At 43.1% G+C, this 17,973-nt stretch overlaps 1 protein-coding gene and 1 pseudogene across 4 annotated transcripts in view; both read left to right on the top strand.

Annotated features, from left to right (window-relative positions):
- LOC117241752 (chondroadherin-like protein) overlaps positions 1–17,973 on the top strand; it is a 170,721-nt gene that overhangs the window by 149,977 nt on the left and 2,771 nt on the right. For 3 of the 4 annotated variants that reach the window (XM_033507838.1, XM_033507837.1, XM_033507836.1), the window contains 6 exons: positions 10,654–11,402; positions 11,937–12,159; positions 12,338–12,477; positions 14,827–14,979; positions 17,017–17,197; positions 17,308–17,447. In XM_033507838.1, the coding sequence (XP_033363729.1) occupies positions 11,054–11,402; positions 11,937–12,159; positions 12,338–12,477; positions 14,827–14,979; positions 17,017–17,197; positions 17,308–17,447 (1,186 nt within the window). In that variant the 5' untranslated portion in view covers positions 10,654–11,053. Of the gene's footprint in view, positions 1–6,740; positions 7,071–10,653; positions 11,403–11,936; positions 12,160–12,337; positions 12,478–14,826; positions 14,980–17,016; positions 17,198–17,307; positions 17,448–17,973 lie in introns of those variants that run through there. The other variant, XM_033507835.1, reaches the window with a different exon arrangement.
- LOC117241810 lies at positions 1,822–4,404 on the top strand (annotated as a pseudogene).

The raw sequence follows: 17,973 nt of genomic DNA, 5'->3' as shown, positions 1-17,973 counted from the left end.
GGGGAGCGGAGCTTTTATGCGATTTCGTTTTTAGTTGTTTTTTCTGTCCTGAAAACTTGGTCGCAAAACAGGACGCTTCGGTAGTCTGCTTTTTGGGTGCTGTGTAACTTTGGGGAGGGGCGGGATGAGAGGGAGGGGGATGTTAAATAGGTTTATTTACAAAATTTACAATATTTACAATGTTCACGCCTGTGTTATACGGGGGCAGAATTGAGTTCTGTCGGTTTAATGGTTTTCTCTCTTATTTTATTATGGATTCGGTATCCACCAATATTTTTTTGTGCTTTTTCTGTGCTTGTCTTTAGTGTCTTTCAGAGGGAGAGGGTCATATTGTATCTCCACCTAGTGTCTGCGGTCTGTCCATTTAAGTTTTCTTCGTAGAGTATAATTTTGATCCCTATTTTTCTTTTCATGTGATAGATTATTGGCATATTATTTTAGTCTTGGAGGTAGTTTTTTTCGTCTAAATATAGGAAAGCTTCTCGGGGGATGTAGTCACGTGACAACAGACAAGAGCATCGCAACGTTCGACAAACATATTCCGATACAAATTTTGGGATAATCCAACAAGATGTCGACTATTCCGGTGGTCGAAAAGGGCTCGTTATCTAATTGTACGACAGGAGCATCCTTAAAGGTTTTAACGACTGACAGAACCGAGCCAGACTAAATTTACGTTAGCGTAATTTGACATAAGGACGGAGTCGGTGCGTTGCCTGGTCGCAGATAGTTTGCAATTGGGTCACCGAGTTTAACATGCTCTAACAAACGCGTATTCTCCGCGGTGGAACTTGCACGGAAGTTTATGCAGCATAAAGATTATTATAGTTCCAAGGCGGACGAGAAGTTCGACAAAGACGCTTCGTTTGAATCTCCAAGAAAATTTCAATCCCACTGAATTATATCGCATCTGGATGTTACCGTGAATTATTTTCGTCGAATCTATAAAATAATTATGTAAACGCGTCAATGGTACAATTTTATCGACAAGTCGGACATAAAATCGTTCCTTGCTCGTTATTAAACAGATCCTATCGTTTTGTCGGTCGTTTCGAAACAGAAGCTCAATGACTTTCGTAGACGAATGTAGTTCGTGTCCACTGAACCACATTATTAGCCACCTTTCGAGTTTCACCCTCTGCTTTCCCTCTTCCTCCAAGCAGAATGTTTCTCAACGATTCCCTCTTCCATGAGCTTTCCATTTCCGAAACGTCTCGGTCCACCGTACTAGTCTCGCGTTCCTCCTCCTCGTCGAACCTCCTCCGATACGCGACAGTTTCTTTAATTTCGTCTACGATCGAGACACTGTCGCGCGAATTGTCCAGCTGAATGGGTTTTCGAAACGCCGTGAAGCAAAAAAAAAAACAGTTAGTTCTATTGGCTTGGCAACCAAGTGATTGCGGACTTTGTCGATACCATCTAATGAGAAAATCCGCAATCACATAGTTGCCAGCCCAATAGCAGTACGCAGCAAGCGGACGTTGAACATGGAGGAAGAACGTGGAATCGTTGGCGTCGCTCGTTTCAAAGCCGAGATCCAGAACGAATCACCGTCCCTTTATCTTCTTCTCGTTTCTTTCTTGATTCCCTGTGAACCGGTAGCGACGACCAAAATGGGATTCACCTCGGTCGTGGTCGGTCGATCGGCCGGTAAGTGCGTTCGAATGGAAGTCGAGGGAAGGATAAAAGCACCTTTAGCGTCGAATTGAATTTTCCACTCGACACGACAGTCCGACCTCCCTCTGTAAATTCAATTAGCGCGGTAGAATCTCCGACGACCAGGAGAATTTTTCCGATGGAAGCAAGCCGACGCGCATGATAATGCGCCGCGAAGACGAACGATCGATCACCGCGAGTCGCAATTACGATAAGAAGGGCAGGGTCGCTGGCACAGGCTGGCAGAAGGTAAGGTGTGGTTCTCCATTCTCACCCTGCTCCATGGAAACTCGCCTTTGTGCCGTTAACCGGCTTCGTTCTCCTTCCTCTTTTTCTCTCATTTCCTTCTACTCTGCTTCCTCCTTTTTTTTCTCTCTCTCTCTCCTCGTCCCTTTTCTTGCGTTCGTTACCGCGCGCCGCGGGTAGTTTCAAAGCGGTTATTTTATGTAAAGCAGGGGGAAAAAGAAGGAATGACGCGACAGAAGCCGGCGGGTCGAGAGAGTTTTCGTGACGAAAATTAGCTGGACGCGGTAAATTTGCGGACTCCGATAAACTGACGAATAAAATTTCCTCCATCGCCGCGCTCTCCTTCAACTTTTCTTCCGCGCGTTTCTTCCCGTTATCGTTGCCGCTTTTAATATCAATTAAGCCGAGATTTCGCCTTTAAGATTTCTACGAATGCACTCACCCCCTTAGAAACCGTCCAACAGTTTACTTGGAAATAAAGAAGAGATAAGTCGCTTCTGTCGTTACGACGAATGCATTTTACGGTAATTGTATTTGCGGCAGGATCGAGGTCGATCGAGATCAGAATTCAAGCCGCGGGCGTGTGATATTTCGCTTCTTTTTTAATATTCCGCTTATTCTACTAATTTTATAGTATCGTCGGTATTATCGTCATCGAATTAACAGCCGCTCGTTGTGCATAATTTATTACCTATTAGAATTTCATATTTCTCCTTCTTCGTTAGCAGTACAGCGCAATATTTCGCTGTTTGGTATTTTATTCGGCCATTATGGCCGAATACGATTTAACGTAATTCGTTAATAATATAATTCATGACAATTCCATTTCCTAATCCGTGGCAACGTATAGTAAAGTTCAATAATATATCTGGTTGTTAAAACTGTACGCCACAACTGAATATCGCAGCGTGCTGTTACGCCTCGATATTGCAACTCGCAGCACGCTGGCAAGCTTTCAACGTTGATCCAAATTTTAAACGCATCTGCCTTTAGTTTTCTTTATCGTCCAATACTCGTGTGTAATGCCTATATTCCCGCCTTTTATTCCACCCTGTTTCGCGGCCTTTTATTCCTCCTATATTCCCCCCTTTTTACATTCGTTTTCCTACGCTTTTTTCTCCTAACGAAAACACCACGAATAATGGAAACGCTTTGGAAATAAAAGAATTCGGTCGTTGACGTTGGCGCAGGCGAGCACATTGCGAGCAGATATTGCGTGCGACACTGCGAAATGTCAGATTACCCTCAACAACCTTTAATCTCACGTCAGCGTTTAAATTATTCCCGTACGTATTTGTTTAATACGAATATATGGCGCTGAAACGACAATCGCGTGCGCCGCTCTAACTAACGAAAAGATAGCCTCATAGAATGTTTTTAACGCACGTAAGACGTTCGAACGAATGTTCCCAACTAACGGGATAATAACCGTAAATAATATTTAATGCTCGTGAAATATTCGAACATTTACAGAAAAGCAATTTAAACGGATAGCTCGAATTCACCTCGCCCTAACGTTATCTTATACGTATTTTCGTGGCCGCTATTTCTTATTGAATTCTTCATCGTCTTGATTCCATTCCTCGCGGGAATATATTTTATACGATCTTGCAAAACTTTCTTCGACATAGCAGTCGGACATTTATCCTCAAAGGCAAAGTAACTGATCGATAGTCGGCGCTTCAAATTTTTCTCGTGCTTTTTCGTAAATGCGGAAGTTGCATTCGACATTTCGAAGTACATTTACATTCGACGGTGGCTCGCATAGCGTGGTCAACCGGGACCACCGGGCGATTTTTCATGCAAAAATTAATTGAAAATGTCGAATAAAATTCTTCCCCCAAATTATATACTGCTAGAGGAATGCAAATTAATAGAAATGAAAGAAAAAGCATTAAAAAGAGAAGAGAATGCACTAGAATCAAAAAAGGAATTAGTAAAGGAGTGCATAAAGGAAAGAGATAGAGAGAATGGGGGAATAGTCAGGAAGGGAAAAGAGCAAGAAAGAGAAAGAAGGGACTAGAAGAGGTGAGAAAAGGAGAGACGCAGATGGAAACAAGAGAAGAGCAAGAAAGAATGACAGCGGACCAAATTATAGAAGAAAGAAGAAAGAGAGAAACAGAAGAGAGGGGGAAAAGGATAAGGGAATCCAAGTATAACGTACACTACAGGAACATAGCCAAAGAGAAATTACCAAAGTACTTAGAAGGGAGGATGAAATGGAAGGACAGAAGAATACTGGCAAGATTCAGATACGAACACCAAACCAAAGCAAGGGAATACTGAAAGGAAGAGGGGGAGAAAAGATGCAGATTATGCAAAAGGAAAGAAGAAGACCTAAGACACGTAATAGAAGAATGTGAAATAACGGGAGGACCAAAAGACGTAGGAAAAACGCTAAACGAGACTGGAGAAGGTTTAGCGGAACTGAAAGCGATAATAGAGAAAAGAAGGGTAAACGACAGGAAGGAGGCTAAAGACCAAAGTTGCGATAGTTTTTAGCCATTAGTTGATAATTTATAATTCGCTATAAATGAACTGCATGGTAGTGCAATAGAATAGAAAGAAGAGAATTAGATGTAAAACCGAAAGTTGGTCCAAATAAAATAAAATTCTTTCCACCGGGGAAATCTAGTTTCGAAGAATCGTAATAATTCGCCAAGCCTATTTAAACTCGAACTGATCGTCGATCGCGTACGAGCAAATAATCGGCGAAAGGTTATTGTACACCCGAGGATCAGTGAAAAATGTGGAATCAAATTTTTCCGTTTAAAGCCTTGCACGGCCAAGAGAATAGAATTTGAAGAATTTAATACAGGCGAATGGTAAATTGTCAAAGTTATTTTTCTCGGAAACGGATCTCGCGAAAAACTTGTACCGTACATTTTCCACTTATTTTCATATACGACATAGACGATAGCCTTTGATCCATAGTTTGCTCCTCTCCGGTCCGGAATTAGCCACGTTCAAGCATACGCGATAAACTTTTCAACTGGATTTTCTCGAAAACCAAGTTTCGCTCGAGCAGATCTTACATTCTACATTTTCGTATTGCTGTGCATACGATCAGCCTCTAGTCGGCTGACCGTGTTACGCAAGACACCCTGTACATGTACAGGCGATTCACAGAGTACGTAATAGGTCAGAGAAATACGTGTACATTGACTTGCACTTGTTTAATAATTAACATTCATGAAGAAACGTATCACGATATCACAGAGCGATGTAAATGTATTAGTTTGTCGCGAAGATCTATTTATAAGGAAATAACGGATACACAACATTTACTGTTTCGTATCGTTTCATTGAATTCTTTACGACCCATTTTGTTCCCATAGAACGATAAATGGGTAAAGCAATATAAAAGAAAGGACGTCGTATGTGTACTATTTCCTTACAAAACGAAACTTATCAAAGGAAACCTTATAAAATAAAAGTTTTGGAACAGCCTAATATTTTCGCGTCACGTAACGCTATTAAATCTGAACGTTTGCGGGCGTCTCGGTGTTCCATAAATACACAGACGTGCACAATCTGTCTGTCTACTTGTCACGCCAATGCCACGCAGAATTAACAAGTCAAAGAAGATCGATCTGATCCTCGTAGTATTTTTCATTCGATTTCGACAAACGAACGTTGCTTCGCGCGGATATACATTTACGTGAAATCTATTCTCCGCATCTTCGACGCACCTACATACATAGACAGACGCGTTTACACGCAAACATACACACACACACATTTACAGAAAGCTGACAAATCGACGCATCGAACGAAGATCATCAGCGCGAACGGTGCACCGGCGCCGAAACGTTGATCGACCGACGGTGTAGCGTGGAAAACCGAGTGTGGAGCATCGGTAAGCCGTTCGGCTTCCACGCCCAGGAGTATCGCGAGATCTCCGATGACGTGGTTGTCCACCTCGTTGCCATTGCCGTCGTTGCGTATCCCATGATCCCCTGAGACGGAAACCGCCCATTAGCCGGCCAATGATGATGCCAACGGACACCCAGGTCAGCTCTCCGTCGTGGTACCGCGCAGAGGCCGGCACTGACGGCAGCTTTCGTTCGTCCACTCGTTTCGTTTCGTCCAAGAGACGGCAACCGTCCGACGAACGGCAAAGTTTCGTCGATCATCGGGCTGTTGGGTGAAAAAGAAGGACTCTCTTCGTGGAAAGTAAAATCGTCGGGAATATAAAAAGAGGGGACGGATTTAAAAAGGGAACAGGATAATTTTACAATTGGATCGAAGGGAATATAGTCGTTGCTCGTCGCTAGCTGCATCTCGAGGATCGGAAAGATTCGCGAGAGGTGGCTGAAAATTGGAAGATCTCGCGGGTCTCTTTCAGTGGATAATTGGATCGTCGGGGACTGTGAGTTTAATCGGTTCGCTCGCTACGAATCTTGCTACGATCCTTTTTCGTCGTTTGGACGTCGTCCGGGCGGCTTTGACCGGCTTTCGCAAATTGGCGAAACGATCGGCGCGGCCGATTAAGGAGGACGTGCGGAGAATACCGGATGCGAATGGAAGGATAGAAACTGGACGGAATTGCGAGGACTAGTGACGCATCGATCGACGTTCGTTTGTTTGATAATCGGTGGTTCGGTTAAATTAACTCTGACCACGTAGCGCGAACATTGTGTTCGTTCCTTGGCGGCAAGCGCGAAGGAAACTTGCGAGGAAATCCACGGGCATATTAATTCCATATTAATTCTACGTCGATGGTTTGTCTTTGTCAACGATAAAGTGAGTTCACGGACGAAGCGAGGGTTAAGATCGGAGAAAAGTAATGGAAATAGAAATAATGGATAAGTGAAAGATAATAATCGAGTGGAGCTTGTCTTACGGAATAGTAATAATAATAACGATGATGACGATTAATCACTGTGACCTATAACCATCGAAAGTTTTATTTTGGATGTGGCGGTTACATCATTCGCACAGTTGCATCGTGGATAGAGAAAAGTGTGTCGTTATGCTTCCCCCTGCGCTCAATGTAAACCCCTGTTTCGATTAATCGAGTGAGCGGCTAAGTTTCTTGATACGCAGTGACATAAATAAGCGATGACCAGTGATCACGCGAACGCTCGTCATTCTTTCGCTTCGCAGTTCCGTAGCAAGTATCTCGCGAGTGACAGAGGAAACCGCCACGTGATCTACATGGATCGGTATGTGTGGTTCTTCGTATTTTTCGAAAAAAAAAAAAAAAAAAAAAAAGAAAAAGAAAAGAATCTCTACCCAATTTCATAGTTTGGAATTACGTGGGAACATTTTCGATGGGATCTCGTATCTGTCTGTTTCTAGAATCAGCTCGATATGACGATGCGAAACGGTGTTTTCGGTAACGACGTTTTTACTAGAAAAATTTCCTACTAAAAAAAAAACTTTCCGGCTGAAAGAAAAAGTTAAAAAAAGCTGCTTCCGTTACAAGAATTTCCTGCTCTACCGAAAGCTATACTTTCGTTGAGAACGACGCTTTTTCGCTGAAATAACCGCTTTTTTTAATTAAAACGGTAGAAAAAGTTCCCATTTAATTAAAAATATATTTCTTTTTCGCTAAGCGATCCTCTTCTCTGCTGACGAATTATTTCGAGGATTTTCAAAAGGTACCCACGTGCGAAACGACTCGGAAACGTAAATAGAAATGCTGCGTTCGAATAAACGCGATGCAAGAACAGATAATTTAACCTTCGAAAGAGCGTGTTCCCCGAGTATCATTAACCGGTTAGCTGTTGCAGCCTCTTTGAAAAGTGTGTACCTAAAACGCGTGGCGAAATGTAAAGGACGACGAGTATACTCGTCGAACGCGGAGTACGTGTTACCATACGGAATTAGCTTGTCACGAAATGACTGTTTTATTTCTTAATTTTATTGCCGACGGGGCTCGTCCCAGCACAAAATATCGCCATTTCTTCGTGACGAGTATACTCGTGAAAAACAGCTAACTAGTTAATTCGCCGGTAACTCGTTTTACTTTCATCTTCGTTTTTCTTCTTCGTTGCTAACCGAGGATCGGAACTTTGGCCCGATTTACTGTTGGCGGTGTCGCCCTAAGCCTGGTCTGTCGAAGTTATACATAGAAAAAATACCATGGGATAGTAAAAACAGCAGGGGCTGAAAGCGATAGCGCGTTAGGGTGGCGGGAACCGAGCTCGTCCGGGGACAAATATTTTTCGAAACTTTTCCTTCCAGCTACGTCCAACCAAGTTACGTATGAATCAAATTATAAAGAATAAATATACCTCGTAAAAAGCGACGAGAAACATATCTGACAGTAAGCGTTTTTTTACCATTTTTCTTTCTCTTCTTTTGCTTCCGATGTATCGTTTCACACGCGAGTGAAACGTGTCTCGAATATCCCTCGCTATGCCAAAAATCTGGAAACCGCGTCACTCGCGCGCCTGAAACGGAGAACATTTAAACGGAAAGTTAGAATTAGGATTTCGACAATGGCTGTCGTGTTGCAATTATTTAGGATCGTCGAGTGAAACAAACGAAGCGAGATAATACGTGAAAGAACCGAGGAAGAAACGAGCGGAATAGCAAAGAAGAAATAATCGCAGCAACGGCCTGGTCCAATCCAAATAAAAATCCAATCCGCTTTCTAACTTTCCAACGAACAAGGAAAAGCAACAACGTTGCCTACGCAACCGCGTTATTTTCACAGCGAATAGTCGTTCTTGCAGCATTTTCCGCGCTTCCATCTGCCGTTGCACGTCGTTCAATGATCGACAACGACTGCAACAACGATGTTTATCGAAATAGCGTGACGGCGATGATAAATTATTATTTTCCGCGATCGGATAAAACGCGCGAGAAGAACGGATCGCGTAAATTTTTCGAAACAATACCGTCACGGGATCGTTTCATCCAATTCGCGGTCTTAACGGATCGTTAATCCGAACTTGCAGAGCTGTACGAATTTCAGCTACGGGACTTTTTATCTTTAATTAAACTACGGGACAGGGGGAGATGAATCCGAGATTTTGGAAGGCGAGCAACGGCGAGATTATCGCGGAACGTTCGTAAGTGGAAACTATAAATTTCGACTCGCTGATGGCTACGGATAATCCCGAAGCCGCCGGGCTCATATATCTTAACTTATATTCGGTTATTAAGGCGAGTCATAACAATTCAAATCATTTACAACTTCCGTTTAAAGCCGCTCGAATTTATTACGAATTTTCTACGTTTATTAAACGAAAACTATTTCTTCATTTACAAAGATAGAAGCATCTCGTTCCGAGATTATTTCCGAACTTTCCTTTTTCTTTCTTTTTTTTCTTTTTTTTTTTTTTTTGCAATCCGATGTATCGTTTCACACGCGAGTGAAACGTGTCTGGAATATCCTTCGCTACGGCAAAAATCTGGAGACCGCGTCACTCGTGCGGCTGAAACAGAGAGAACAGAACTCTAATTATCCTGATCGTCGAAGAATCTTTGCCTCAAAGGAACTTGCTTTTCTCGCACGATGGCGTGTTCTTCGAAAAAGAAACGAAGGGGAAACGAAATTGAAGATTATCTGTTTCTTCGCGCCGAATACTCTCGTTGCAAGCGATTATTTTTATTTATTGGTAGAACTGATCGCCAATTACCTGTGGAAAAGTCGAGGTTCCGACGAAGAATTTGAATAGAAGTTTACGATTTTGCAAAATTCCATTTGCCACGGGATAGCGCGATGGAAACGATCCGCAGTTCGTGATAATTGGCGGTTGAAGTAACGCGATGCTATTTTCCAGTTTCGTAACGTCGCTTCTCACGGTTCCTTCGACAGTTGCATCGTTTCCGGACAGATAACATCATCGTTCAGTGATAATTCATCCGACGAGTTAATAAGAAGCGTTTCGTTCGACGCGTTTGCAGAATGTAAGAACCAAGCAATTACTTCTTATTTCTTGTTATAGAATCTTAATTAATTAACAAATCGCTGTAGCTTCAGCTATAACGAGATTATAAGATGTTAGATTTATATATATATATATATATATATATATATACAGGGTGGTTAGGTTGATGTTAGGTTGGTAACTGGTGGTGCAAGCGAAAAGGGGGTGATTCTACGCGAAAAAAGAAGTCGAAAATATAGAATACAAATTTTTCGTTTGAGGCTCTGTTTCTGAGAAAATCGACTTTGAATTTTCGCTCGGTACGCGTTCACTTTATCGCGTCTCGTTATAACGGATCTCACTGTAGATCGTTGTCTCGGTGGAAAAATTTAAGAAATAAATGTTTATTCTATATTTTCGACTTCTTTTTTCGCGTAGAATCACCCTCTTTCCGCTTGTACCACCAGTTACCAACCACCCTGTATAATTGTTAAATAACAATAAATTAACAATTGTTAAATAGAACCTTTTGTAACTAGAATTGTCGATATGAAAATTCCCAGCTACCGAAAACTACCAACTCTCATCAAATCGATTTTAATCCTCCACTGAACAGAGACGCGAACTACCTGAGGTTCGGTAACCAGTCCACGTTCTATAGTATATGTCAATAAAATCTCCTAACGTAGAATAAAACTACAAATACGATCGTTTCCAGTTCGAAATCTCGCGTGTCGATCAACTTCGTCGTTAAATCTTGCCATTTTCGATAACAGGAGACTCGGCATTACCGATACGTAGAATGGATTCCTCTCAACATCTCCAGCAATGCACAAAAGAGACCACGTTTCAATTCCAATTATTACCCGCGACCAAATTCCAAAGCCGCGACGAAATTCTAACCACCTACGCCCTTTGTTTGCAGACTCGGTGTACTGGTGCACCGCGGAAGAGCGAACAATGGATATGAGAAGAGCAGAGGCTAAGTAGCAGGCTGCAGGTACAGGAACAGAGAGGGCGAAGCAACAGGAAAGAGGAAGCCGACCGAGCGTGGTGCGAAGAAGCAGCCGACAGAAAGTGTGTGAGAGAGGGTGAGAGAGGGAGAGAGAGAGGGGGTATAGAAAACGCCGAGAACGACAAGACTGAAACGACGAGAACAGTCCTTTCTTTCGAACAGCTAAGCAAAAACAAAACGAAAGCAAGAGAAATCTGCTGGAGGAAGAGAAAAAGAAGAAGAAGAAGGAGGAGGCCAATAAAGAGGTTACGAGACGTTTTCATAAAATTTCGATAAGTTTCGAGTAAACAGCAGGTAGTCGAACAAAAAGATGAAGGAGAGCAGCTTATGGACATTGGTTTGGGCAATGAGTCTGGCAACGAGTCTGAGCCTCGCGCAATCCATCAACTGCCCCTCGCACGGTGAAATCTCGCCCTGTTCCTGCACACTGAAAAAATCCGGCTTGGACATCGTATGCGAGTACACGGACATACTTCACATCTCGGAGGTGATGAGCAAATTGAAAGGGAGGACGAACGCGGTGATCTTTTATCTGAGGCTCAGGCACAACAATCTGCCGAAGCTGCAGCCGTATGTGTTCCTCGGCCTCGACATCCGCCATTTGACCATTCACAACAGCAGCCTGTCGAAGCTCGAGGAATCGTCTCTGAGTTCCATCGGTGAGTACCCTTCGCTTCTTCGTTCTTTGCCCAATGTGCGTTTCTATCGTCCCTTTGACAACGTCTCGCCACTCCTCTTTTTCTCCCTGTTTTCAAATCGACCGACCGAAAAACGTTTTAATTCAACCGCGACCTCAACAGCGTTCTCCTTCGTCTCGTTTCTCCGCTACCTTCGTCTCGGTTGCCGTAAAGTTGCCTGGAACGGTTTCACTGCTCGTTCAGACCCGGTAAATTCAAGCAACGATACGCCTTTTCTCGTCTTTGCTCCTGTCTCTTTGCGTTTAAGTAGAGACGTATGCGCGTCTCGGTCCTTGAACGTTCTTCGAATATTATCTTATTTACGCTTTGACATCTTCCTACCTCTCGGTGTATTTTTTTTTCTTCTTCTTTTTTTAAGTATCTTTCCATTCTTCGCAAATGAGAACGTTGCATCGCGAAGGCCGTCGAGATCCCACGAATCTTGACTCTTGATACTTGACTCTTTCGACGAAGCGCAAGCAATTCATCAATGTGGTTTATCGCGGCGTTTCGCAGGGACTGGCCTGACGCAGCTGGACCTCTCGCAAAACGCTTTGCTCTCGGTGCCGTCTAGCGCTTTGAAGGATCTTCAACATCTACTTATACTGAATCTGAACCGCAACAAGATCAAAAACATCCATAAAAAGGCTTTCGAAGGGCTCGACACCCTCGAGATTCTTTCCCTGTACGAGAACGAGATCTCCTACATAGAAGAAGACGCGTTCACAGGATTGCACAAGTAAGTTACTTCAGCTGGAGTCAACCACCTGCTACCTATCACCCGGCTACGAATTTCATTGCGTCGCTTGTTCTTCCATTACTTCGATCCCTATCACTTCCGATTAATCGCGTAAAATCTGACTTAAACAAGCGTCGTAGAATTAAGTTGCAAGTAAAAGGATACGTTTGAACCGTAGCCGAAAGCTGAGGAGATTGAATCTCGGAGGAAACAATTTGACCAAAGTGCCGACGCCGGCGCTGCGCACTCTGGACATGCTGAAGAAGTTGGAGATGCAGGAGAACAGGATCACGGCCATTCAGGAAGGCGATTTCGAAGGTACGTCTACTTTCGTTTCCGCCTTCCCTACGATTCCTCAACATAGCTCGGGATTTCCTCCGGGGCGATGGATATTAACGCGCGACTTACGACTCGAGCTGTTCGCGTTGTAGCGTTCCTGAAGCAGAATGATATTTGTCAAATGCTCTTTTCCCAATCTTTTTTGCATCGATCAAATTCGATTAATATCATCGATTAATATCACGAAGCGAGCTGTCGAGGCAAATCGTCCGCTCTGTATCGCGTCGTTCGCGATGGGTAGACTGTTTCTTCGCAATTTGCGGACGTTTATGCAAATTCATATGGTTACGAGTAGCACTAAAAAGAATGGAATATCGTACTTTGAATATTTTACGTGTTTTCGCACGATATATGCATGCTGTGCTTCGTTAGTATCTTCAAATATGCCATAATCACATGAAAATTCGCGATATGGTAATAGGTAATATTTCTTATACAGTTTTATTGTATAGGATTCGCGCTAAAATGAGAATACTCGTGAAGATTCATATTTTTAGGAAAACAATTAAAAGAATGGAAAGGGATTTGGCTGGCTCATCGTCGAATTATCGTAACGAGCACTATGATTATCTTGTATTATTCTCACATGTTGCGTTCGTTGTCTGTGCGTCTGTGCATCTTTGCAGCTTCGAAGATTTTACTTCGAACTTGGTATTTCTGATCCATCGGATTTGCAACGATTCCATTTGAAATCTGAGTTTCGTGTCGCTCGAAAACGATTCGCTCGTCTTATTATACCAACTTCCTAGCTCAAGTACTAGACTGTAATCCACTTATATTCGATTAACCTCGTAACTTTACAGTGCGTGCACGCGCGTGCATCGCCGACCTTTTCGCATGCGAGCAATAAGGTCATCGATAGAGTTAATATCTGTATTTATTCTTAGACGCGAATTAGCTCGTCTCTAAAAAAGAGGGCCGCGTCGTAACTTTCAAGCAGATCGATTCGCGCAGTGGCAGTGCCTCTTCAAGGGTGAGACCGACCCTTCGCTCCAACTCCGTGCTTTACTTTCTTCTGTCGACTTCTATTTTCAGACCTGCGATAGAAAAAGAACAAATCTGTCTATTCGGATCTGTCTATTCCTTTCTTTTTCAGCTCTCTACCTTTTGCGATCTATGAATGGGACGATGAGTCGTCGTCGTCGTCGTCGTCGTCGTCGTTGCCTGAACCAATAACAACGACAACGTTTCTACAAATCCTGAGAAATCTCTCTTTACCTGACGCGTATCTTAGACACTATAGATCTTTCGTTCCAATGTTTTTCGTTATAAATTTCCCTAAACGATCGTGTTACTAACCTAACTTACATTGCAGAGAGAAAGCAATTACCATGCTATCTGGCCAAAGCTTGCGAACGATAATCCGCAGACACGTGCCGCAGCCAATCAGCGTCGTTCCTTCTGCAGATTTTCCACGAAAGACAGACGCTGATTGTCTGCGACACGTGTCTGCGGACAGTCGTCTGACTGCGTAAGCTTAGCTTAAGAGTACGGCTTATTCGTGGTTCGCTGCTGCGGATATTTCATCGCATACCTGATCATCTTTTTAATTCGATATTACCAGCATGTACTCTGAAAACACGGTTTCCACGTAACACGGTGGAAAAATTACCGCGGCCATTTTACAACGCGATATTCTCGTAACTCGATTTCCATATAACGCGACTTAATAGAAGACTTGGACAGCGTTCGTATAACACGAATATTTCCATCACGCTGTCTTGCTTTCGCTTGAAACACGATGTCGATAGAACGCGCCACGTATTACTACCGCGTTACAATAGGATTCACTGTAATAACGCAGGATGCAGGATCGTTACGACGGTATATGAAACTGGTAAAATTACTATATGTAAAACTATCGATTTTGTAAAGCATCGGTGAAACCGGGACCATTCCTTGACGAACGCTGAAACGATATACAGGGTGGTTGGTAACTGGTGGTACAAGCGAAAGGGGGGTGCTTCTACGCGAAAAAAGAAGTCGGAAATATAAAACAAAAATTTTTCGTTCGAGGCTTTGTTTTCGAGAAAATCGACTTTGAATTTTCTGTCGGTACGTCTCGTTATAACGGATCTCGCTGTAGATCGTTGTCTCGATTGACGTTATTTTTTTAATTTTTAAAATTTAACAATTTTTAAATCTTTATTCTATATTTTCCACCTCTTTTTTCGCGTAAATTCACCCCCTTTCCGCTTGTACCACCAGTTACCAACCACCCTGTATATTAGCAGATAATACAGAATGTAATTGTTATTGAATGGAACACGTTAGTCGTGTCATAGAGAAATATAGGCGATAAAAATTCTCTTTTCCCTGTGTTATCAGGTCTGAAAAGCCTGGATTCGTTAGGACTGGCGCACAATCAGCTTCGTGAAGTGCCGGCCCGTGTGTTTGCCCATTTGACGCAATTAAACTCTTTGGAGCTGGACGGAAATCAAATTACACACGTGGATCCGGATGCGTTCATCGGTCTCGAGGGTAAGCGTAATCACGATTTCATGCGATTCCTTTGAAACGTCTCGGCATGTGGCGCGCTCGGCGAAACGCCATTATTTCTATCGCATCGCCTCGCACGCCTCGGATAACCGATTTTCCATCAAACGCGTACACCGAGCTACGTCGATCTCGATTTTCCGTCGACGGCAAGAGCCAACGTCGCGAGAACCGTGCTAATCGAAATTATTTCCGACAGTTCCCGTAAACTGCCTTTGTAACCGTTCAGTCGCTTATCTCGTTCGAGAACGATCGTTGCACGTAACGATATTAAATCGTTCGATCGTCTAACGTTGCGTTCTAACGTAGAAATTTGAAACGGCGATCCTGCGGAAAAATCTTCGTTGATCGTTGTCGGCGTCGAACGTTCGTTTAACGACAATTTGCTGATAGGTGGAACGTCGGTGAAATTCGCGAGTGCCTGCCTGTCTTGGAGCGTGATTTCGCGAAAAAAAAAGATAGTCGGCGATTCGATTAAAAATTTGATTAAAAAATTAAAAAAAGAAAGGGTAATTTACGTAAATTCAATGGAAATAATCTCGCGGAGAGGAAGTTAAACGAGAGGCACGTTATGACAAGGTTGTTCTGAAGGGAAACAGTCGTCGCTCATTTCAAACTCGATGACCTTTTTCCGACAGGATCCTGGAAATTCCTCGCTGAGGAGTTAGCGAACAGATTGAATTCTATGATTATGCGATGAAGTCTGCCTGTTTGACGTACAAACAGGTAGCAGACTCGATCGAATGGACGTTGTGCCCCGGGCGGAATCGAGGAAACTTGAAAGTTGCATGCACGTCGATGAAATATCACCTTGCTACATCGTGACTGCGCGACGATTACAGGTCGATTATACCGTACAGCACGGATCGGCACGTACCGTGACTTCAATATTGTATGGTGCCGGCACCATTCCGAACGTAACGCGGTGGAACGGATCCGCTATACGATATGTAACGTAGGATGTCTCTGAAATCATGGTACAAGCGATCGGGTGGTAATTCTACGTGTAAAAATAAGTCGAAAAGAAAGAATAACGTTTTTTCGTTCGAGGCTTCGTTTTCGAGAAAAATGAGTTTGAAGATCGGTGCGGTACGCGTGCACTAATTGTACGTTTCCATGAATTTCGATCGATAATGTATATTGTACGTCTAATAGTGCGTTTGGTGATATGTTTAAGTACACAGACACGAAGAAGAACAGAAGTTTGACAAACGGAAGAATTAACTTACACGGTTACCCGACCGGTTTTCAGACTCATTTTTTTCGAAAACGAAGCCTTAAACGAAGAAACGTTATTCCTTATTTTCTGCTTATTTTTACGCGTAGAATCACCAGCCAACCGCTTGTACCGCTTCGCTTCGAAGACACTCTGTGCATGAACAGTCCTTAATTCGACGAAAACAGCCCGAAATAGACGAATGTATAGCAGTTGTCGCATCTGAAATTGCCATTTAAACGATAGCTCGCGGCTCGCGTTTTCTTTGTAAGGCGTACATTGTACGTATAAGATATTCCTTTGCTCGATAACTGGTTTGAAACACCGATTATTCAACGTTAATAAACAGAAAAGGACGAAACGATTCGATAAATAAACTTTCCAATAATCGATCGATGGTAATAGCAATTCAAGCGAGCTACGCTTTGCTGTAAACAAACAAAAAAAGCGTTAGACGACCATTTTTACGCGTGCCATGCCGTTAACGGGGCAAATATCTGCGCGTTTATGGCTCTGCAGCCCTCTATAATCTAAATAACTCGATCCAAATTACTTGTCATCACGCGATCATCCAACGCACGTCTCTCGCCTTATCGAGGGAAAACAATTTAAAGAACGTGAAGAAACAAAGCGTATCGATCGTAGCCAACGAACGAACTGGAATCGTCGAGGAACGAAATTTCTCCTACGTTCAAAGTAAACGCGTTGCGTTCTGTTCGACCGTCGATTAATTAGCCTAGTTTCCGCCCAAAAACCTGTCGCATTACGACTACGCTCACGCGTGCTATATTTTAATCGAATTACAGAGAACCTGCAATATCTGCGACTGGGCGATAATAATTTACACTCGGTGCCGAGCGACGCGTTACGCCGTCTACATCGATTACGTCACCTCGATTTAAAGGCCAATAACATTACCGTGCTCCCGGAGGACGCTTTCACCGGATACGGTGACTCCATTACGTTTCTCAACCTGCAGAAGAACCTGTAATTTCAATTATTTCGTTAAGAAAACGATATTTCTCTTCTAGTAGAACTCTAGCATCGTAAACGGTCACGTTCTCCTCTCTTTCTCTTTTCTTTTTCCCTTTCTTTAGAATCAAGGTGTTGCCGCCCTTGGTTTTCGAAAATTTGAATTCCCTGGAAACGCTGAGTCTGCAGAACAACAAGCTCACGCACATACAGGAGGAAGTGACTGAAAATATCGTGGACACCCTACGACACATCGATATCACAGGTAAATGTCAAGGATTCGTTCGAACCTGCTTGGAGGGAGGGCAACGCGTAAGTCGTGTTCCTGGGAGAGTCCCCGTTGTCTATACAACGAGCCTCTCTTGGAAATCGATCTGATCTAGCACGATTTTGTGGAACGAAATGCACCATATTCACGTTATTAGTATTGCTCGATGTTAAAGGAAAGAAAACGCAGAATCGAAAAGAAGAAAACGCTTATTATCAGGAACTTACCGGTTGCTTGCTTATCGCGAAGAGGCAGCTCAGGCTGCCGCAAATAACGCGATAAATTAAAAAAGTCAGTCCCTGTAATTGCCAGTCTTTCCTCTGCATTTTGTTCTATGAAATTTTAACCACTCGTACAATGTTTCGTATAATTCCGCGAATGTGTCTAATTGAACGACAAACGAATGATTTGAAACGTAAATGAAAGCAGTCGTCGAGTAAAAGTATAGGAACGAAATATCGCGAAGAGTGGAGCAAAATATTTCAAGAGTTAGTTAACGAACTCGCCGACGAGTTTTTAAGTC

The sequence above is a fragment of the Bombus vosnesenskii genome, unplaced genomic scaffold (assembly GCF_011952255.1).
Source record: "Bombus vosnesenskii isolate JDL3184/JDL3185 unplaced genomic scaffold, Bvos_JDL3184-5_v1.1 scf7180000016261, whole genome shotgun sequence".
Classification (NCBI taxonomy): Eukaryota; Metazoa; Arthropoda; class Insecta; order Hymenoptera; family Apidae; genus Bombus; species Bombus vosnesenskii.
The sequence above is the reverse complement of the archived record's forward strand: the minus strand, read 5'-3'. Positions and strand labels throughout refer to the sequence as shown.